General features: G+C 39.7%; 11 protein-coding genes across 11 annotated transcripts; 4 read left to right on the forward strand and 7 right to left on the reverse strand.

Moving 5' to 3' along the window:
* Positions 1-49: 49 nt before the first annotated feature.
* LPD1 (dihydrolipoyl dehydrogenase) lies at positions 50-1,525 on the forward strand (the record flags this gene model as incomplete). The annotated part of the gene is made up of 1 exon (XM_043195556.1): positions 50-1,525. The coding sequence occupies one exon, from the start codon at positions 50-52 to the stop codon at positions 1,523-1,525; it is 1,476 nt and encodes a 491-aa protein (XP_043049729.1).
* Positions 1,526-1,724: 199 nt separating this feature from the next.
* Positions 1,725-2,492, forward strand: MRPL8 (mitochondrial 54S ribosomal protein bL17m; the record flags this gene model as incomplete). The annotated part of the gene is made up of 1 exon (XM_043195557.1): positions 1,725-2,492. One exon carries the CDS (start codon positions 1,725-1,727, stop codon positions 2,490-2,492), a length of 768 nt encoding a protein of 255 aa, XP_043049730.1.
* A 187-nt stretch (positions 2,493-2,679) lies between these two features.
* On the forward strand, positions 2,680-3,630 carry KSR1 (3-dehydrosphinganine reductase; the record flags this gene model as incomplete). Its single annotated transcript, XM_043195558.1, has 2 exons — positions 2,680-3,528; positions 3,604-3,630. 2 exons carry the CDS (start codon positions 2,680-2,682, stop codon positions 3,628-3,630), a joined length of 876 nt encoding a protein of 291 aa, XP_043049731.1.
* A 90-nt stretch (positions 3,631-3,720) lies between these two features.
* On the reverse strand, positions 3,721-4,089 carry KQ657_004895 (uncharacterized protein; the record flags this gene model as incomplete). The annotated part of the gene is made up of 1 exon (XM_043195559.1): positions 3,721-4,089. The coding sequence occupies one exon, from the start codon at positions 4,087-4,089 to the stop codon at positions 3,721-3,723; it is 369 nt and encodes a 122-aa protein (XP_043049732.1).
* A 221-nt stretch (positions 4,090-4,310) lies between these two features.
* On the reverse strand, positions 4,311-5,222 carry MRPL4 (mitochondrial 54S ribosomal protein uL29m; the record flags this gene model as incomplete). The annotated part of the gene is made up of 1 exon (XM_043195560.1): positions 4,311-5,222. One exon carries the CDS (start codon positions 5,220-5,222, stop codon positions 4,311-4,313), a length of 912 nt encoding a protein of 303 aa, XP_043049733.1.
* Positions 5,223-5,476: 254 nt separating this feature from the next.
* On the forward strand, positions 5,477-5,749 carry SMX4 (U4/U6-U5 snRNP complex subunit; the record flags this gene model as incomplete). The annotated part of the gene is made up of 1 exon (XM_043195561.1): positions 5,477-5,749. One exon carries the CDS (start codon positions 5,477-5,479, stop codon positions 5,747-5,749), a length of 273 nt encoding a protein of 90 aa, XP_043049734.1.
* A 97-nt stretch (positions 5,750-5,846) lies between these two features.
* On the reverse strand, positions 5,847-6,677 carry KQ657_004898 (uncharacterized protein; the record flags this gene model as incomplete). The annotated part of the gene is made up of 1 exon (XM_043195562.1): positions 5,847-6,677. One exon carries the CDS (start codon positions 6,675-6,677, stop codon positions 5,847-5,849), a length of 831 nt encoding a protein of 276 aa, XP_043049735.1.
* A 336-nt stretch (positions 6,678-7,013) lies between these two features.
* Positions 7,014-9,473, reverse strand: KQ657_004899 (uncharacterized protein; the record flags this gene model as incomplete). The annotated part of the gene is made up of 1 exon (XM_043195563.1): positions 7,014-9,473. One exon carries the CDS (start codon positions 9,471-9,473, stop codon positions 7,014-7,016), a length of 2,460 nt encoding a protein of 819 aa, XP_043049736.1.
* Positions 9,474-12,304: 2,831 nt separating this feature from the next.
* On the reverse strand, positions 12,305-14,533 carry KQ657_004900 (uncharacterized protein; the record flags this gene model as incomplete). The annotated part of the gene is made up of 1 exon (XM_043195564.1): positions 12,305-14,533. One exon carries the CDS (start codon positions 14,531-14,533, stop codon positions 12,305-12,307), a length of 2,229 nt encoding a protein of 742 aa, XP_043049737.1.
* Positions 14,534-14,732: 199 nt separating this feature from the next.
* NTE1 (lysophospholipase) lies at positions 14,733-19,277 on the reverse strand (the record flags this gene model as incomplete). The annotated part of the gene is made up of 1 exon (XM_043195565.1): positions 14,733-19,277. The coding sequence occupies one exon, from the start codon at positions 19,275-19,277 to the stop codon at positions 14,733-14,735; it is 4,545 nt and encodes a 1,514-aa protein (XP_043049738.1).
* A 198-nt stretch (positions 19,278-19,475) lies between these two features.
* Positions 19,476-21,176, reverse strand: KQ657_004902 (uncharacterized protein; the record flags this gene model as incomplete). Its single annotated transcript, XM_043195566.1, has 1 exon — positions 19,476-21,176. One exon carries the CDS (start codon positions 21,174-21,176, stop codon positions 19,476-19,478), a length of 1,701 nt encoding a protein of 566 aa, XP_043049739.1.
* Between the last annotated feature and the right edge of the window lie 783 nt (positions 21,177-21,959).

Here is a 21,959-nt window from a genome sequence, read left to right on the forward strand (position 1 = left end):
TATCCATCTTTAACTGAGGATAAGCAAACAAACTTAAAATTAAACAAGAATGTTGAGAAACACATTGAAATCAGTTAGAAAGCCATTCACCACCCAATCTGTTAGATTCAACTCTACCACTGGTAAGTACGACATTGTCGTTATTGGTGGTGGACCAGGTGGTTATGTTGCTGCCATTAAGGCTGCTCAATTGGGTTACGACACCGCTTGTATTGAAAAGAGAGGAAAGCTTGGTGGTACCTGTTTGAACGTTGGTTGTATTCCTTCCAAGGCTCTTTTAAACAACTCGCACTTATACCACCAGATTACCCATGATTCCAAACACAGAGGAATTGAAGTTGAAGGCGCTAGCATCAACTTCCCTCAATTAATGCTGTCAAAGGACAAGGCCGTCAACGGGTTGACTTCCGGTATCGAAATGTTGTTCAAGAAGAACAAGGTCACTTACATCAAGGGTTCTGGTTCCTTTGTGGACGATCACAAGGTTAACGTTAAGCCAATCGATGGTGCAGAAGATTACGAAATCTCTGCTGACAACATCATTGTTGCTACCGGTTCCGAACCCACTCCATTCCCAGGTATCGAAATTGATGAAGAAAGAATCGTCACCTCCACTGGTATTCTTTCATTGAAGGAGATTCCTAAGAGATTAAGTATCATTGGTGGTGGTATCATTGGTTTGGAAATGGCCTCTGTCTACTCCAGATTAGGAAGTGAAGTGACCATCATTGAATTCAAAGACGCCATTGGTGCTGGTATGGATGGTGAAGTTGCTAAGAATGCTCAAAAGATCTTGGCCAAACAAGGCCTTAAGTTCCTTTTGGGTACTAAGGTTAACTCCGGTGTTAGAGACGGTGAAGTTGTTAAGATTGAAGTTGAAGATGCTAAGTCCGGTGAAAAGAAGGAATTGGAATCCGATGTTCTTTTGGTTGCCATTGGTAGAAGACCATACACTGAAGGTTTGAACTTCGAAGCTATTGGTTTGGAATCCGATAAGGCCGGTAGATTGGTCATTGATTCTGAATTCAGAACCAAACACCCCCACATTAGAGTTATTGGTGATGTTACTTTCGGTCCTATGTTGGCTCACAAGGCTGAAGAAGAAGGTATTGCAGCAGCTGAATACATCAAGCATGGCCATGGCCATGTCAATTACGGTAACATCCCATCTGTTATGTACACACACCCCGAAGTTGCTTGGGTTGGTGCTAACGAAGAAGAATTGAAGGCCCAGGGTATCAAGTACAAGGTTGGTAAGTTCCCATTCATTGCTAACTCCAGAGCCAAGACTAACTTCGATACCGATGGGTTTGTTAAGTTCATTGCTGACGCCGAAACTCAAAGAGTTTTGGGTGTCCACATCATAGGTCCTAATGCCGGTGAAATGATTGCTGAAGGTGGGTTGGCTTTGGAATACGGTGCTTCTACTGAAGATATCGCCAGAACATGCCATGCCCATCCTACTTTAGCCGAGGCCTTTAAAGAAGCTGCTTTGTCTACTTTCGACAAACCAATTAACTTCTAGGCACTGTATTTAGAAGAAGCTTTATATTGTAAAAGAGACTATTTTATAAAAGGAGAACAGTACGTAGCGAGGTTATACTACTTTTCAATTTTTGAACATGTACACGACCCTGGAATATATCAAGTGGTATCAAAAAAAAAATTTCACTAAGAAACTCAAGCTAATTAGACTCGTTTCAAACGTTCGAAATCAACCAATCATGGCGTCATCCCGAAGTCTCTTTTCCAAAGTGAAGCGTCATCACAAGTCGATTAACAAGAACTTGTGTGCCAACATTGTGCGTCATGATTATCTTGTTACTGGTAAGACCAAGGCCATGAGAGCACAACCAAAGATTGAGAGTTTTCTCAGTAAGATGTTAGCCAGAGATGATGAGTTAGTGAAGCAAGGAATCACGGACTTAGACAGCCGTCTTTCCAAGAACCAACATTTGAACTACGTACACGAACCTCTTCGTAAGGAAATAGGAAGTAAAGTGTTGACTGAATTAAAAGACAGATATAAAGATAGAAGTGCTGGATTCACCAGAATCATTAGATTAGAACCTCGGTTAAGTGAAGACAAAGCCGCCATGTCCGTAATTGAATTGGTGGATTCAGAGTTTGAAATCAAATACTGGTTTGTTGCCAAAGTAGTTGCTAGATTACAATTACAAGGTTTAGAATTGGATGCGTTAACTAAAAGACATGTTGAAAAGTTAACCAAACTACGTCCCGACGGAATAGAAAAGTTTCAGAATGATGTTGAAATTGCAAAGAAACAGTTCTTTTCTTATAATGAAGAAACAGAAGAAGTGGAAGATGAATTAAAGAAGAAGGAATTAGAAAACCTTCCAAATAATCTTTCTTATAATGGAGGTATTTTAGGTGAAGCTCTTTTGGCTTCAAAGAAATTCCCCACAAAGTCTAGACCTTCTAAGGAACCTTCAAAGATTCCATTATCACCATTTTTGGCCAACTCTAATTAGTTTATCATGGGTATATCTGTAAATAGTCATATTACGTATCGTATTTTATACTACGTATCATGTTTTACGTATCACATTATAGCACTATCACATTATGATATGTCACATTATGATGTGTCACATTTTAACATATCACTTAAAATCGCACTAAATACTATCACTTTCTTTACCTATCAACTATAAATACATGTGGTTCTCCAAAAACAATCTACCCTTAAGTGGAAAGACTGCAGTGGTATTAGGAGCCTCTCAAGGTCTAGGTGCTGAATTCGGTCGTAGACTATACCTTGAAGGGTGTTCAGTGATTCTAGTTGCTAGAACAGAATCTAAACTTAAGAAACATAAAGATGCCATTCAAGCAACAGACAAGGTAATCCCTCCAGAGTGTACCATTTCATATGCTGTTTGTGATGTAAGTGATTACGATAGCGTCTTGGGATTTTTCCACAAGATGATGGCTATTGAAAATATTGACCCTGATTATGTGTTTTCATTTGTTGGTCTGGCTATCCCTAAACTTTTTAATGATTTAACTAAAGAAGATTTGGTTTCAGGTTATCAAACCAATTACGTGGCCAATGCTAATGTTGCCCATGTATTTGTTAATCAGGTGATGGCTATCAATAAACAAACCAGTCGTAAACAGTTTAAGAAACGTGTTCTTTGTATGTGTTCTTCGGTGGTATCGTTTTACCCTGTGATTGGGTATTCCAGTTATGCTCCTTCCAAGGCAGCACTTGATTCTTTGTGTACTATATTACGAGCTGAATTGAAGCCTTATAACTTCAGAGTGGCCACAATCTTCCCGGGCAACTTTGAAAGTGAAGGATACATTCAAGAAGAAAAGACCAAACCGGAAATAACAAAGATTGTGGAAGGTCCATCAACTCCAATAACTGTTGAGAAATGTGCTGACATTATTTTGGATAAGTTGAATAAAGGATATGACACCATTACCACCGATACTATTGGATGGATTGTTTCATGTTTTGGATTAGGAATGTATCCAAGGCAATGGGGATTTCTACAAATAATCGTGAGTTTTATACTACTGTTGGTGATTCCCATATATAAGTATATTCTTGATCTGGACATTGAATCTTACTACCAGAAACAAAGCAAGAATAAGAATGAATAAAGAAGCTGCTGCCGATGACGTTGTTGTTGCTATTGCAGTTGGTGCAGTCGCCGAAGTACTAAATGCTCAATAAATAATTAACAATATTCTCTAGTGTTTGGAGATCTTTTCTGAAAGATTATCAGTCAATCTAATCAATCCTTCATCAGCATCTTTACCCAATTGGAACCAATTAATGGAATAAATCCAATTTACCATGGTGATGATTTCATCATTCCAAATATCCTTACAAATCTCTTTGAACTCTCCACGACTCGTCCGAGTAATATGACTACTACCAGGTTCAATATCCTTATTAATATCTTTATCAGAAAGGATTCTATTGTCTATGATTCGAGTGGATGTTTGTAAATGTCTGGACACAAACTGCTGATTTTTCTTAATATACTCGCCGGTGTAGTAAGTTATAGCCGACGTCAATAAGACTCCAGAAAGAAACCCATGAATTCTTCCGGCCATTGTAGTGGATATTTGATTAGATTATAATGGTTGTCGTTGTACCAGACTATTTTTTTTTTCATTCATTAAACTTGAGGACCGGAGCGGCGCTCCCAATTAACTGGTGATTATTGGATCTGCGATCGAGGAAAAAATAACTCTTCCTGGTTCGAATCCGAGCTGGGTGAAAAGTTTATTAGTTTATATATACATGAGATGGATGATGATATGATATGTACACTTCAGACAATGTGATCCTGTTCTTGCTCCTCAACTGTTGTGGAGTTGATCTTGGCTAATTCTTGTTCAAGAACATTAGATAAGAAAGGTAAAACATCAATCTTATCAAGTGCAAATGATTCACCTGTTTCTCTTAAGGAGATGAGTTCAGTAACGGCTTCTTCAACTTCACGCAAAAGGAATGGCAATTGTTCCACTGGACCATTCAAGGGTAATGTGATGGTTTGAGCCTTTTCCGGATTCTCCTTCAAGTATCTCTTTAATTTAAGGTTGGAAACATATTCTAATCCAGCAACAAATCTTTCGGTGATGTCAGTGTCTAAATCATAATCTAGCAATGAGGGTTGAATGCCAAAGAGAGCAAATTGCAATCTTACAAGTTTCTCATCACTATTGGCAATATCTTCTGCTTCAAGATATTCATGTTCAAATTGGGATAAATATTGCGCTTGCTTTGTATCTTTTAAGGTTTGAACTCTTTCATAAGCCACTTGTCTTTCCAAAAGAACTTGCTTTATTCTTTTATGGTTTAATGCTAAGAGTTGATCAATTTCTTGATGAGCTTGAGTCTCAGCAAACTCCGTTTGTCCCAATTTGATTTCTCTTCCCAAACTGTTCCTTTCTTTTAAGATCACATACCACAACTTGTGCAAATCATCAAACGATTTCATCCGCAATTCCGCCATGGTCCATGCTCTGCTGTCGCTATCCAATTCAGCTGACTGACGGAAACACGATTCACTTTCATGACCTCCAGCAAAGAATTGCCATAATGGATGGTTAGGGTTAACATCAAAGTTCTGGTGTGTGGGAACGATTGGAGGTCTAAGTGTAATGGCCTTTAAGTTCTCGAATCTTAATGGTTTGCTTCTAGCAAAGAACCTGGATGCCTTCAGAAAAGCACGTGTCTGCATTATGACGGACCGTGGGAGTAATGATGGCTGCTAGTGTTGGTGGTGGTGTTAGTCTTCAGTTAGAGGTGGACTTGGGCTGAATCGAAAATTTTTCGACTGCCAGAGCATTTGAACCGCGCACGACTGCTGCGATAACTTTTTCAGACAAGAACAAACGCACTATACACTGTGTGCCCACAACTAGTGAATAGTACCGTAGTATATTCTGTCTGATATACTGGTGTCTGGAATATTGCTGTTACTATAGTCTGGCCATGTCTGCAGTACAAACGGAAACTAAGAGTCAGCTGCTGGAACCCTTGGACTTGATTCGGTTCCAATTGGATGAAGTGGTGATAGTCAAATTAAGAGGAGGTAGAGAAATGAAAGGAAGATTACAAGGGTTTGATTCCCATTGTAATATAGTGTTGAGCGAAGCAGAAGAATATATCTATAGTGTTGGAGATGAGCAGCCTCAAACCAAGAAAACAGAAATGGTTTTTGTTAGAGGAGATTCAGTGATCTTGATCAGTCCTGATAGTCAATAATGTATAATAAATGAGAGTGAAACACAGTAATGTAGTGTAGTAGTGTAGTAGTAGCAACAGTAGTAGTAGCGTACTACGCAGAGCAGCAGCTTCGCAGCTACTCTGTCTTTGATTCTATCGCACTATTCACCACCTCCATTAACCTTGCGTTCTCTGCCCACGACTCCTTGGCTCTGGCATTCTCACTAATCAATGTCGATAACGTTCTGACCATCTGATTGATTTTCGCATCGTACTCCACTCCAGAAACACTCACATCCGATTCTCTCATCACTGAACTACGAGCATCGTACTCAAACATATCACTGCTGCCATCACACTTCTTAAAGGCCCGTCCATTCTCAAGCTGTTCATCCAAATACCGGTCTAACGAAATCACCATGTCAGAGTCTCCGACATCAAGCTTAATATCATCAACCAACTCCTTGAGTTCATCTCTACTGAATGTACGAGCTTCCACAGACACTTGTGGTTTAGCATTACTGTTACCTGCTGCTACCGCTGTTGCTGCTCCTGCTCTTCTCATACTCATGTCAACATCCTTCACAAGCTCTCTCATGTCCTCAAGAACCGTGCCCTTGATGCTTTGTATGTACTGAATCTCCTGTCTCAACTCGCGTTCTTCCAGCTCTATATTCTGGTGGAACTGTCCAACTTCCTCAAGAATCATACCACTGCCTCCTGTCTTGTTCTGCGCTGCAATCACTTGGTTCAAATGCCCCACGTGTCTCTCATAAACCGCAGCAACCCGCTCGAACTCTACTTCAAGCTCAGCTATACGTAATCGGGTTGAGGCGTCCACTGCGTTATCCTCTGCTGCCCGCTTGTTGATCTCATTGTATAGTGCTAGTATCTCGTGCCTCACACTCACGTATTGTTGTGCTATCTTATCATAGCTGCTGATGTAAGCATTGATCGCACTCTCCATCGATTCCTGCTGTTTGTTTGTAGTAAGCAGCATTGTGCAAGGACTAAAGTAAGTTGCTATTAACCAACGTTGATAAATGTTGGTATACTATTTTGCCGATCACGTGACTTATCACGCGTAGCACATGATGTTATATAAGAATCACGTGACCCAAAGGTGTGCTTCTGCTTTGTAGTTCGGTAAGAGTTGGGTTCCAGAACCCATTCCATATTCCTGTTCCTTGAAATAGAACCGGGTCAAAGGAAATTCAGTTGTAATCTAATTGGAGAGTGGATATAATATTTGTAGAAGGCTAACCTGACACAATAATAATTCTGTAATTTTACAACCCTATATTTATTTACTTCTATTGGCTCCTATGGCCCAACCAAGTCCTGATACTAATAAATTGGAGATCTTTTCTCCTGCTTGAGAAGTAGAGTTGCTAGCCTCCCCAATGAATTCATTAGCAATGGTGTTCAATTGTTTTGAAAGGTTTCTTTGATTCACTTCCATGGCTGTGATCTGATCCAAATACAGATAATTGGCATATGACTCTTCTATTTGGTCATTGACCCGTCTCCATTGACTAAGGATAACTCTACTGTTATCCATTGAAGATTCAGAAGGTTGCATGAACTTAAGAGCCTTGGAAAGCACCTCTCTTTGTTTCTTCCACACCGAGAGCTTCTCCATTTCCACAGTGGTACTATGTTGGTCAACATCATCTTCAAACCAACGGGGTGAAATGTACTTTCCAACTTGGTAAAACGTTAACCAAATATCATTCAAATTCTGTTGGTCCTTTTGATAATGACTGAAAAGAATAAGACACTGTTTATAGGCATAATTGAAGTTATCATCAATTAAAGCTGATTCAATACATGCAGATTTCACCTTATTGAAATAATAAGTAGCACTTCCTTCATCCGTCGTAGTAGCAAAGAAGATCACCAAATAATTGACTATCTTGTATAACTTTTCAAATGCCAAGTATGACTTGGGGTTATACTCCAATATAAGGGACACCAAATCAACAGGAGTATTATGTGAAAAGTCTCCAGTTCCACCACCAAAATTACTAACAACCAAACTGGGAGTTATGGGGACGTTCATACTAACCATTATCTTGAAGTTCTTCATCAAAGCAACAGCCTTCATTAAATGCTTCACTTTCATTATTTGGTTCTTATTGGCTGCACTCAAGTCACTTCTATTGGATAGTCTATCAAACAATAAAAGACACTCATTAGCCTCGTAGAGTTTACCCTTCTTCTCATTCAAATTAACAGCACTGTTAAAGGAATACCAGAACTTATCGTTCACAAGCTCATAGTAATCATCAGTATCTAATTGGAAATAGCTTGCTGCTGTTATATCTTTCTCTAAGAAGTCAAACAAATTCTCATACAAAAACCTCTCCACCACCAACTTACACAAGTCTTGTTTCGCACTTCGGCTACTCACAAACGTCTCCACAAACAAGTTGAAGGCCTCAAGGAGGTTCTCAGCATTATTGGAATCAAGTGTGTTCATGATGGTTAATGCTTGAAGAGCTTTGGTCTTGTCCTTGTCTCCTTCTTCTTCTCTGTCTGTTTTGTACAGCAAATATTTCTGAATGGTGAGCTTATTAATAGGGTACAACTTGGAGCAGATCAAGAACATTCTCTGCACAACTCTCAAGTTCACAAGTGTTGGTTGAAGCAATGGGTTACGGGAGTTGAGTTTGACAAAGATATCGAAACTAGAAGCATCCTGAAACGGTTCAAACGAAGGCTCAATTATATCTGATTGTGACGTGATGAATCCCGCAAGTGCTTCGGTGATGAAATCATACAAGTTGACAATGTCCATAGAAGACATGGAATCACCATACTGCATGATATCAAAGAATATAGATGCAAGATAAAGTTTTAGAATCTCATTGAAATCGTCAACGTCCACCAAGGAGTTATTATTGTTATTGAGTTGTGTGATAATCGTGTTCATAGACGTGAGCTTACTTATGGGCTTGACATTGGCAGTATTATCTTTAAAGATCCATTCGATAAACGTTCGCCTGGCATCTTGAGTGGAATAATGTGATACTAAGGGTATGATGATCTTTTTCATCCAATCAGAAGTCATCTTTGGTTGGTTCTTCAATGGTTCAACCAATGCATTGAAAAGGTAATGGAAATCACGTTCATGTCTAATTGCCTTATCCAAGGTTAGAACTTCATTATCTTCTTCCTGGTATCTACCATATGAAGTCCAGTAGTACTCAAAGGGCTTGATCAAACCACTATACCATTCTTGAAAGGGTCCGTATCCTGCTAAATGATGGAACAACGGTTCACATTCACTAACATCATCATTACCATATCGACCGTATTCGTCAACCTTAGCCTTAATGAACTGGAACAAGATTTGGTGCACTGAAACGGTTCCAACCATTTCAATTCCGTAGAGCTCCTTGATCTGTAAGGAATAAGAAACCAACATATCAGAAGCAGTCTTCTCCAACAAGTCAATGTCATCTCCCCATGACTCCTTAAAGGCCCAATCAGCCAACTCTAAAAACTCCTGGATATTGTCTTTATTATCTCTTTCTAGTAATGTCTCTATGATCATCGCCAATTGCGACATTGTCACCTTGATAGGCGATAAGAGTACAGTTAGCAAGACTAAGACGTTGGGGAATGTCGTCTTCTCGTAGTTCAAATGTCCACTGATCCGTTCAATGAATCTCATAAGTTCCCCCACATTCACTTCCTCTGCCACTCGTTGAGCCACGGCAAGAATCACCTTACAATCTGCAATTTGTATGGAATCCATTGTGATTATTATATGACGTAATTTATTGGTGTTACGTGTAACTACATTTGCTTGAGTTTGATTTTGGGGTTAAGTTATCACCAAAGTCGTGTCTCACACAAAATATATTTTTCAAGTTTCTTGTTTTTAAGGATTTGACTATTTGTGTTTTATACTTTGCAACCATCAGCTAATAAGTAGACGCCCAAGGCATTAAATAATTAGACTTTCTCATTTATAATACCAGTCACAGCCAGTAGGTGGTGGATGTTTGTGTTGCGCTACGGACAACGGACAGGTAGGCGTTGGTGGATTTGGCGTATGTCAACATCGCGAGAAACAATTGGGAATCAAGGCAGTCGCACCAATGGATCATTTGCACGCAGTGTCATAATCAATGGTGTGCAGGTGCGAAGTGCGGGTACTGTTCCGATGGCACAGCTCATGCGACTTGTTGATTTTGATAGTCTGAGTGACGAGTCAGTTATAAGTAGCGATGAGGAGGACGCGTTGGAGCAAATTGTTAAGGGAGTGAAACAGCAATCCTCAAGCAGTCACGGTGTTGCAGATACCAAGGAGATGATTGATATAAGCTTTGATTCCTTTGATGAGAGTAGTGACGAAGGCACTGGTACAAATAGTGGTAATGATAGAGTGTCATCTCAGATGAGTTCACTTGGACTTCCTATAGGGATAGAGGATGCTATATTTGACAGAGAAGGTGCTATTCATTCTAGTCCCAATAAACTGGAGGAAGTTGAAGTTATACTACTGTCACAAGGAAGTAGTATATTTCAAGCTTCGCTAGAGTTCCTTAAGAGGGGGCATCCCGAACGGAAAAGTGAAGACACGAAGGAACGGAGTCAGTGTTATAGTCCACTGGAACAGAGTCAGACAAGTCACATTCAACTGGAACACGGCCAGCGTAGCAGTCAGCACAGCCACAGTCTCAGTCAATTCCCTCCATTGAAAGTTACTAGAGGTCAAACCCGACCCTTCTCTACCCTAGCATTCAAAGAGGAAGAAGATCAAAAACCAAAAGCACCAGACCCCCTTCCACCCAAATTGGAATACAGAACTATCCAATTGGCTACACAGAAGAACCCACTACATAAGAACAACAACAACAACAATAATAATAATAATAGTAATAACAGTGATGATCCCTTTGAAGAAGGACCAGGCCAAGAACTTAAGACAGTTAAACCAATAGTGCTATCTAAAGAACAAGAGCACGTGCTATCGCTAGCCAAAGACGGTGTATCATTATTCTTTACTGGGTCTGCGGGTACAGGGAAGTCGCTCTTATTGCGGACCATCATCAAAGATCTCAAGAGGACTCATCAAGGTAAAGTTGCCATCACAGCATCAACTGGTTTGGCTGCGTGTAACATTGGTGGTCAAACACTCCACAGCTTTGCTGGAGTTGGGTTGGGGAAAGGTGAACCTCAGAAGCTTCTAAAGTATGTTAGACGAAACAGGGGAGCCATCAACAGATGGAAATCCATTCAAGTGTTGATCATCGATGAGATCTCAATGATTGACCCTCAGTTCTTTGATACGTTGGACTTCATTGCTAAGAAGATACGCCACAATAATAAACCCTTTGGTGGAGTCCAGTTGATTATTTGTGGAGACTTTTATCAGTTACCTCCCGTGGTGAATCGACTACTTCCCGATGGGAGTGAGAACCCTGATTGTGAAGTCAAGTTTGCCTTTGAGGCCAACTCGTGGAAGGAAGCATTATCCAAAACCATTGTGTTGAAGGAAGTGTTTAGACAGAAAGGTGATCAGAAATTCATTGATATGTTGAATCAAATGCGTGAAGGTACCATTTCGGAAGAAGCCAGCAAAGAGTTCCAACGACTTTCTAGACCTTTACCCACTCGTGAGGGCATTGTCCCTTCGATGTTGTTTGCTACTAGAAGAGAAGTTGACAGTTCCAATAACGTTAGACTAGCCAAATTGGATGGGAAACCATTACTTTATAGTAGCATTGATGGTGGTACATTGACCCCACAACAGAAGCAAACAGTATTAAGTAACTTATTGGCTCCCAAGGCATTACACTTGAAGAAAGGTGCACAAGTAATGTGCATCAAGAACATTGATTCTACCATTATCAATGGAACGTTAGGACAAGTGGTTGACTTTGTTAGTGATAAGAATATTCTGAGTGAAATTAGCAATGAAGATGAAGCCGAAGCTGACGCTCCAGCTTCTGATGCTCCGGCTTCATCTTCATCTGACTTTATATTTGCTGATTATCAAAATAAAGTGACTGTGGATGAAGAAGTTATGACTCAGGAAGAAATTGATCATATCAATAGAAAGAAATCTTTATGTCAAGAGTTCAATTCAGATGGTTCAAATGGGAAATTATATCCTTTGGTTCGGTTCCTAATGCCTGATGGAGTCACTACTAGAACTGTGGTGGTCTACCCTGAGAAATGGACAGTTGAAGATGAAAAGGATGAGATCCTTGCTTCTAGAGTCCAACTTCCGTTGATCTTAGCTTGGTCCCTTTCCATCCACAAATCCCAAGGTCAAACATTACAATCAGTGATCATTGATCTCCGTCGAGTATTTGAAGCAGGTCAAACATACGTTGGATTATCAAGAGCCATTTCCAGAGAAAGTGTTCAGGTCATTGGGTTTGAAAGAAATAGAGTTAGATCTCATCCCAAAGTTATTAACTTCTACAGAGACCTACAGACTGCAGAACAAGCAAGAGTTTCTTCTTCTACGGCTGTTAATCATCATCAACATAAACTTGATTTCTTTCAATCAGTACAAATGACATGAATTTTATTCTATTTACAAGGGATATTATACAATATAGTATTCTGTTTTTAAAACTCTTCATATGAGAGTATATGGTGGTCCTTTGTTTTGGTCAATCTTGATGTATGGAAATGTCTGGGTATATCGTTAAAGATCATCAACTCTGCCAATTTCTTATAATTTTGGTTCCGTTTAGCGTCATCAAGCGACTTGGAAACATGGTTAAGTACAATTGTGAACCTCTTGGTGATATCTGGTACATTTGAGTCTAAAGCATTAATAAATGGTATGAAAAGATCTCCATTTGTGTGCTCCAATCCACTAATGCCAAGGGCATTAGTGGAATATGCCAATTGAGGGTATAATGTTTCTAAACCAAGTGCTATTATATTGGTACATCCAGGAAAACTTCGGCCCAATAGTTGGTCAGCACTTATGATTAAATTAGCAGCTTCTTCCTTTACGAAATGGTCTTGTAGTGATTGGAAATCTTGTATGGTTTCGATCTTATAATGGACGTAGGACGAAGAGGATGTCTGAGTATTAAGAGTGTTGACTAATTCTGGAATGTCTGGGGCTGAAGACGCTGGAACCACAAGAAGCAGACCCTTTGAGGAGTTGACTTGAGTAACTGCTTTTTTTATTAATAAACTGGTGATCTTTGTGGGTTCAAAAGACTTTAAAAAATTCTTTTGGGAATTCTCCAAATTAAACAGTTCGTTCTCCAACCTCCTCAAGATTAATGACTGGGTCTCTGTAACCAGATGATGGTACTCTTGGTTGATATCGATATCTTTCACCACTACTCGATTCTTTTTAACCGGAGAGCGATCCACTTCAATGATACTTAGTTCAATCTGTGATTGGTGGTTGTATTTGGCCATGTCCATTGGTCCAGAACCCACAGTGATCAACCTTCTTTCATTCCTTCTGGTCTTTCTCATATCGTTGGAGAACCTGGAGATCGCCTCAATATAATACGTTATGGGGTCCTCAAACCGATGAATGTCCTTCTGTCTCTTGGTATGGAGATACTTACCGTAGGTCTCGTGCACCTTCTCTTCCACACTTCGTATAAAGTGAGCAGATCGTTCGTGCATGGTGATGGCATTGGTGATGGCATGGCTCCTGTCGTTAGCAATAGCCATATTAGCAAACATATGGTTCGGGGTCATTTTATCACATATGAATGCGAATTGAATTGGTTTATAAAGAACCTTACGTTTCTCTTTGATAAGCCGTTTGAGCAAACCAATGTTGGGTTCACCAGAAATGATCTGGGATTCAATATTGGTAATCGAAAGGTTATTATTGGCCATAACGAAGGAAGAATGGTTGAAGGAAGAGATTTCTTCATCACGTATTCTTCTTGCATGTCTCTCTATTCGTTCGAGTCTTAACTGGGACTCCTTCTGGAAACTCTCAAACTGAATGGACTGGATCTGCTTGATACAAACTTCTAACTTGGACATATACTTTTTCTTCTTGCCCTCTTGCAGAAGAGTATCGTTCCCAGAGATGGAGGTGGTGGAAAGTAAAGTGGTTGTTTCGTCCACACAAATTACTTTGGCTTCACTAACTTCTTTGGCCCGTCTAGGTGATGCTAGGATCGTGCCTAACTGTTGAGGAGTAGTCACCAATATCTGTGGAACAGAGTCAGAGTCAATATCTGTGGCATTGCCATCTTTCGATGAGATATAAAAGGCTTTGGAATCGGGTGTACGAAACTCAATGGTTAACGGTCTAAACTCAACTTCATATTCGTCGTCTTCCGTCGGAACAAGCTTCTCAGGACAACAATTGTCGGGTAACCCTTTAGTTAGCTGACTGAAATATTGGTGATACTGAAATACCATCTCCCTTGTCGGTACAAGAATAATGCTATCCACAGTACTGTGGAACTGTAACAACCTGTGTCTCGGCACACGTGACAACGCATGGTTCAAAGTGTATGTGGCCATGGCAAATGACTTGCCCGTGTGTGTTCCATCACCTTTGAAGACCACACTATAGTCAGACCCCAAAACACTAAGGAAGCTTCGTTGGTCTCTGGTGGGGCCGACGTTGGTCACTGGCTTCCCATCGTAGTAAGGCGTGTTCTTTGCGAGCAACAGATCGTTGATGTTCTTTTGGATGAACGGAAGTACTCCGAATGACGTGAAGTCTCCATCGGATCTCGTAGGGTCAAATTTAAGTTCGGTAGTATTGTTCCGTTTCGTGGCGGAGGTGACGACACTTCGTAGAGAAACTTGATACCAGCATCTTCTAAGACCCAATAACGAACGAACGCCTGCCATAAAGACTTGTGGGTTTAATTAGGAAAGTTTCAACAGTTACCTTGGCACCGGTTAATTATGGCATCTCAAATTTGCATTTGGTGAAATTATCACCATTTTATATACAGGAATCACCAAAACACTTTTTGGAGAGTAATTTGTATGGCGGTATGAAATTTACACATGCGAACTCTTATTCTTATTATATTATAATATTATTTTATATTGAGTTTCTGCGGAATACACCTTTGCTACGATTGGTATACTTATTCTCAGCTCCAGATAAACCAGCTATCGGAGGAATCGACTTTTCTTCTATCCATTTAGTGAAAAGTTCATCAGCATATTCAAACCCCACTTTATAGATTTCATCAAACTTAGCAAAATCTAACGTGGCATAATTATCAATCGGTGGTCTTAAATAATATACTCCTGGTGTCTTCTTTGCGATTTCAAGAGCATTGACACTGGCCACATATGCTAAACGTAATTGAATGTCCATCATACTTGGGACATTAGGATATTTAGAAAATGGATTCCACCGATTAAATAACACCCAAAAGCCAGATAATGTATCACCATAATTTTGAGGTGTTCTATCATCTAATGAACCAACATCAACAGCAATCACATGTTTGGCACCCTTCTTCTTCATCTCTATAACTGGAAGGTTATCTATGTAACCTCCATCAAGTAGCATACATCCATTGTATGTGACGGGAGGTAACAATCCAGCAAGAGACATCGAAGCCCGAATGAATCTCCACAGGTATCCTGTTTCATGCAAGTCCATGGTTGAATTGGTGATATTTGTTGAATTGCAAAAGTATTTGATCCAAAAGTCTTCAATCTCATAGGCACCAAATGCCTTCCAAATACCACGGTTGAACTCATACCCAGTAATATATGAAGTCACAGGATATGTCATGTCTAAAATGAGTCTCCAATGAGAAGAGATTCTAGTGCAGAACATCTTGACTCTACCAAATATCGACACAACATTATAATCTTTAGCATATAACCCACCCACAAACGATCCAATAGAAGTCCCACCTATTAAATCAACAGGTATTCCATGCTTCTCAAGGGCCATAACCACTCCTAAATGAGATATCCCTCTAGACCCACCACCTCCTAATACAAGCCCCACGGCTTCGTTAGATAAGATTCTGGCCAATCTATGGAAATCATTCTTGAATGGATCAGCAGCCTTCATGTTAGTCTCATGGTTATTGGTGAATCTGGCATTAAGTTTCGCAAATGTCAGCACAGCCCTGTCTTTCACATTTTCAAGCTTATGTTTCAAGTTCGGGTTCGTTTTGGACCCAACAATATTAGCAAAATCAAGGAAGATATTCATCCGTTGTTTGCTTTGAGTTACTCTGGACCTTGAAACCTCCATTTGAAGATTATGATGGCCCAGCACCCAACTTCTATTCTTTAACCATTTACTAACGGACCCAGGTACAACGTATCTATCTGGATGTAACAAACAAAGGTCAGTCCGGGCAGAGTTGTTGGCACTAATGAGCAACTTTTCATATTCACCTATTCTTGAAGCATCGTCTTCAGCATCTGCTAATAAAAGTATACAATCACCTTGTGCAATACAGGTTTGGGTCCACGTAGACTTGAGTGGTGTATCACAGATGTAGACTATGCTTTCATACTGTTCTTCTAAATAAGCAAAGTACCCCGAGAGTCTTAACTGCAACAAGCTCTCATCAAAGGCATGCTTCCCCAAATGGGTTAGGGTCAGTGCTTGGTCCAATGCAATCACATTTCTGCCTATAGCTTTAAATGAAGAGACTAATCTTTCGGCAAACTCTCGTACTGGGAGATCTCTGGTATTAGGAATAATAGTAATGGTCTTGTAGTCGTTGGAAATGTATGATGGAGTGTTGGAGAAATAGTTATCCTTTGTCAGGAATACATTGACATTGGTAGCCATCTTCTGAGCCACCAATCTTGATATTTTGATCATCAATGATGGATAACGAGTCGCCAACATCTCAAAAAGTGTTCTAGGGATCCTTGCAGTTTCAGAATCTCTGACTGCAATTAAAGAATTGGACCGTTTAGCAGCTGTTAGGACCTCAACTTCACCAATGGAATCTCCATGACCATATTCTCGTAAAACTTCATATTCTTGGTAGTTCTTGTCATGTCTTCTAATGTCAAACTCTTCCAATTGAGGTACTTCATAATCAGCATCATATATGGTTTGAGGAGCTTGATCCTTATGTCCAAATCGAATTGCACGGAATCTTCCACTTAATACTATATGAAGTCCATTGGCTTCTTCGCCTTGAGCTGAAAGTACTTCTCCAGCTTTTATATGGGTCCATTCCAAGGCATAATCAATGGTTAAAAGCTCAGGAGTAAATAAACTCTTCAACCTCCTAGCAACAGTGATTTGAAGAAAGTAAAACTTATCCAATAACCTTGAAAAATCAGCTTTAGGAATATGGGCTATGATTGCACCTTTATCTATAGGGGTTTTGATGGTGGCTAATGCTTTATACCCAACAACAGTAGATAAATATCCAGCAATTCCTCCTTGAGTTACAGTATGGAATACCAGCAACTTAGAACTATCTCTATTGACATAGTCAAGTTGTAACTCACCATCAATAACATACCAAAGACCAGAATTGTATTCACCTTGTTTGACTAATACAGAATCAGCGACATAATGATGGATTTCTACAACTTCACTAAAGGCTTCTTTGATAAAATCGTAATTAATATCACCCCGAGTTGATCCCCCAAATGATTCACGCTTTTCCTTTCGAGAACTAGTCAAGGGTTCCCTTGAACGACCAATATTAACGTTTACCGGACTGTAAAGCTTTGTTCCGTTACAGGAACTTTCACCATCACCTTTACGTAAGGTATAAGCCACAGATTCCATAGGTAACATTTCAGCTATTGGTTCAAAGGACAGAGAACACTTTTCTTGAAATCCAGCGTACGTTCCAGGTCCTCCATTACTTTTCAACAAGGTTTCAAAATCAACAAATGAATTGTTGACTGAATTAGAATTGAATCTTGTCAAACAACTTTCCATGTTTTTGGTTTGATTTATTCCCAAGATTTTGAATATTGATTCCACTATTGAAAGAAGTAGTGTTTTCTCTTCTGTTTCTTCCATTTGATTGGCTACTGGTGCAGGTCTCCTAAAATCAGGTTGAACCCAAGATTTAGTTCTTGAAATAGGATGAGGCAATCTCCTTTTGGCCAAGGAAATAGGAGGTGGAGTAGAAGCAGCAGCAGCCGTACTATTCTCATTACTAAATGAATTGTTTGCTGAATCTAAGCTTTCTGTTGTCCTTGAAATGGGCACAGAAGAAAGCAAGTCTCCAGGAAGTGAAGATTTCATTCGTGAATTAAGAACCACATATCTTGAAGTAGTATCACCCATTGACTTTTCTGAGTGAGAACTCGATATACTAACCGATGAAGTTTCCCGAGATTTCCTCTTACCCATTATGGTTCTATCATGTTCACCACCTCTTTCCCGTTCTTGTTTCACCTTTTCGATGATACCTTCAGTAAGAAATCTGGGTAAGATAACTTCTGGAGTATTCATTTTATTTAAACGAGCCTCACAGTCCATAAGTTCTCTTGTCATTTCCAAATACTTATCAAAAGTGTTGAAGGTAACCTTACTCAATCTCATAAGAACCATAGTGATAATATGAGACGTTGATTTGGGAAACTTGGCCTCTATTCTTCGGAAAGCACTAGCAGGAACTATAGCAATATTAGCTGATTTCAAGCTCTTATAAGTTTTAGCCTTTATAAGGATCTCTGGATAATAATTGTCTTGAGCTTCTGATGATGAAGATGCTAAGGTTGGCAGAGAGATACCTGTTTGAATTCCAGACCCAGTATGAGATCTTAATCTTACACCATCACCAACACCAACACCAATACCACCATCGCTATGAAGATAAGGACTACTGGGAATAGTAGTATTGCCTGGACTATTGAGTTCACTACTCTTTGGCAGACTAGAAAACAAGTCAACAATATTTAAGAGAGATGATAAATGAGATCCACTCTTGACTTCATTCAAAAGCTGATATCTTTGATTCTCCAATACAAATCTATCTTCTTCGCCCAAGTTGAGGTAATTCTTTTCATCAAGTTCAACTTGACCCTGGGTGGTACTTATAGAGTCCATTTTAATATAGATTTGAACCGTACCTTCTAGAACCACCAGAAACCCTACGGAGCTATCAAGACAAACAACTTCATCTTCCTCGAGTCGTTGAGTGGTCATATTCCTCGTCAACTCATGGAACACTTGTCGTTCCAAATATCCAAACACCTTGAGTCCAGAAAGAAACTCTTCAAGATAATCTCGTTTCTCTTCAGCCTTTCGTTTCTTCTTCTCAATAGAGCTACTGAGCCCTTCATCATCACCAGCATCGTTGGGTTTAGTGCAACTGCCCAAATCAGGTTGAGTTGTCTCAGAGTACTTGGTCAAGTACGTGTATCTTACTACGACATAGCAAACTGCTGAGATGAGGCTTAGACCAATCAAAACAGACGACACACTCAATCGAATCAGCAATTGAAGGGAAAGAACCTTTAGTAGTGCACCGGGAATCCGGATGGCGATCCAATCTAAGAGTCGTATTAAACTAAATAGAATCCACCATACGATGTGACCTATCACATTGACCGGACTAATGGAAGAACCAATAGAAGATCTTAGTTCCTCAAAATGTAAATTGTTGTTATTATTGATATCCATTTGAGATTATATCATTCTAGTTGAAGCTAAAGAGAAAGAGCAACTGACTGAATCATCAACAGTTCATGGCAACTTAATGGCTTAATTGAGTAATACTCGTGGGGGTTACCAGACTGTATATAAAAGCCCCTAACACCAAATAAAAGAACTACTTTAGTTACCTTAGGTACTACAATACTACATATATTACCATGTGATCTACTCATATGGAAGACAGTTGAACCTTCTTAAGATATTCTCAATGCCATCCATCCCCTTGACCAATTGAGGCATCTCAGGTCCATAACTGATACGGACATAATTGTACCAGATAACGTCCTCCAATCTGGACAAGTTTTGAGGATTAATCAAGAAGAAGAACCCAGGAACAACAATCACCTTCTCATGAAGACATTCATGGAAGAACCCAAGACAATTGGATAATTTAAGCGGCAAATGGGAAAGATTCAACCAAATATAAAAGGTTGAATTTGGAGTATTCTTCTCATTGAAAGTGAACCCCATACGCAGTAATCTGTCAATGACATAATCCCTCTTCATCTTAAAATGTAATTGTAGAGCTTTCATTTCCCTTCTAACATTTAATGGTTCCAAGAAATTGACCGCTTCATATTGGAATGGAGCATTGGACCCTCCATCCAAATATGAACCTGCACTACTCAAATTATTAATATATTCTTCGGGCCCCAAGATCCAACATATTCTCCATCCTGGTAAACGGAAGGCTTTTGTTAATCCATTCAAAATCAAAACTGGATCTTTGTTAACGTCTTCCACGTACTCAGCAGATGAAATAGAAGATCCACTACAATTGTCATCATAATAATAATGGGAGTAAAATTCGTCCATGATCAAAAGACACTTTTCACGACATAAATCATGCAAAGTCGTCAATTCCTCTTTGGTAAAGCATTTACCCGTAGGGTTTCTTGGATTGGAAGTTAACATGGCACTAACTCCTCTATTCAATTCTTGTTTGATGATATTGAATTTCACATGGTAATTATCACTCTCATCTAATGGCACAGGAATAGGCAGAAAGTTCTTGAATAAAGACAACATCTCAGCATAAGCAGTATAATCTGGAAGAAAGAATGATAAATAACAATCACTAATAATAGAAGCTATACGAGTAAGACCTGCTCTTCCACCAGGAACAATACACACGTTTTTATAAGTATATTTTGACTTTTTATCACGTCTATATTCTTCATTGTACAAATTAGCCACTGCTTCTCTTAATTCCTTAATACCAGCAGTAGGAGCATATTCCATACTGACTTCTGGAACAGGAACCGTTTTGGGTCTTTCAAAACATCCAGGAATATGATCAACTTCTGGAGCACCCTGACCCAAGTTAGCCCAATCCAAATTTTGAATATCAAATCCATATTCTGAAGCTCTTTCAGTGACCCAAAGAACTCCTGTTGATGATTGCTTGGTGTTCATGGCTGGTTTGATGACACTTTCATTGAATTGAGGTTTGGGAATAGGAACAGGACTAGAAGATCTTCCGTTCTCCAGATGAGACAACTTCTGTAACAAATGTTGTCTATGTTCTTTACTGATGGGAACCCTGGGAGAAGGGAACCCAGAGTTATTATCACAAGTAGACAATCCTTGGAACCGACTTTCAAACGAGCCGGAATTCATGGCCAAAGGACTAACGGGAATAGGAGCAGTGGGCGGGTTACCTCCAGAGGGAGTGACCAATTGCTCAAACAATTGAGAGGCCGATCTTCTAAGTGGCTCAGGTAAGGTTTCTTCCAATCTTTCAAACTCAACAAGTGATTCAGCCGATTCGCTGGCACCACCATAAAACTTTGAAGATTTGGAGGAGCTGGAGGGCTGGCCCAAAGAGCTGTTGCTTCTTTGGTAGTTGTCGTTTCTGGATTTCATTATGGGTGGTAACGAATACTAGTGATTGGTCTTTGGTAAGGGGATTTACGGATGAGATGGACGTTGATATACTGGGGTAAGTGGTAGCTACACGACCACCGGAATCAGCTTGTGCAATGAGTCAGTGTAACAGTGTAATGGTTACAGGGGTGGAGACAGTAGAGACAGTAGAGGCAATGTAGAATGTAGTAATTGAAGCGTTTCGTGTAGTAGTTGCACTAAACGTATGCTGTGAGGTACTACAATGTATATTTATACTGTAAAACGATTTGGCCGTTTTCGTATTGTGGGGAGCGGTAACCTCAAGGCATTCAAGGACCCGGTGTCAACTGCCGCTCCGCGCACGGACCTTTTGTAATGGCAGAATACAAATAGTGGAGAACGTCACGAAAGATCACTCTACCACATTGTTATTCGCTATATAATAATATAAACGGTATATGTATATATAAACAGCATATATCTATATGGCTAATTTATAGTTTACTGTAACTATACTTTAGCGGTAACTCTTCCATTCATATACTATTCTGCTTGTTCTGTATAGAATAATCCTATTAAGACAGTCCTAAACTAAAAATGGACCAATACATAGTTTGTCCAACCAGTGTCAGATCATTTGAACTCTTGCACGACCTTCCTCAAGATCTCCGAGTTTCCTCCTCCACCATCGTTACCGGCACTGGTACAGTTGGTGTTACTTCTTCCTGTTCTTCTAACAACCTCAACTCATCATCTCGTTGTTTTTCTTCCTCAAAAGTCTATCCATCGTCATCTAATAAG

Source organism: Scheffersomyces spartinae (genome assembly GCF_019049425.1).
Source record: "Scheffersomyces spartinae strain ARV_011 chromosome Unknown scaffold_8, whole genome shotgun sequence".
NCBI classification, from domain to species: Eukaryota; Fungi; Ascomycota; class Pichiomycetes; order Serinales; family Debaryomycetaceae; genus Lizanozyma; species Lizanozyma spartinae.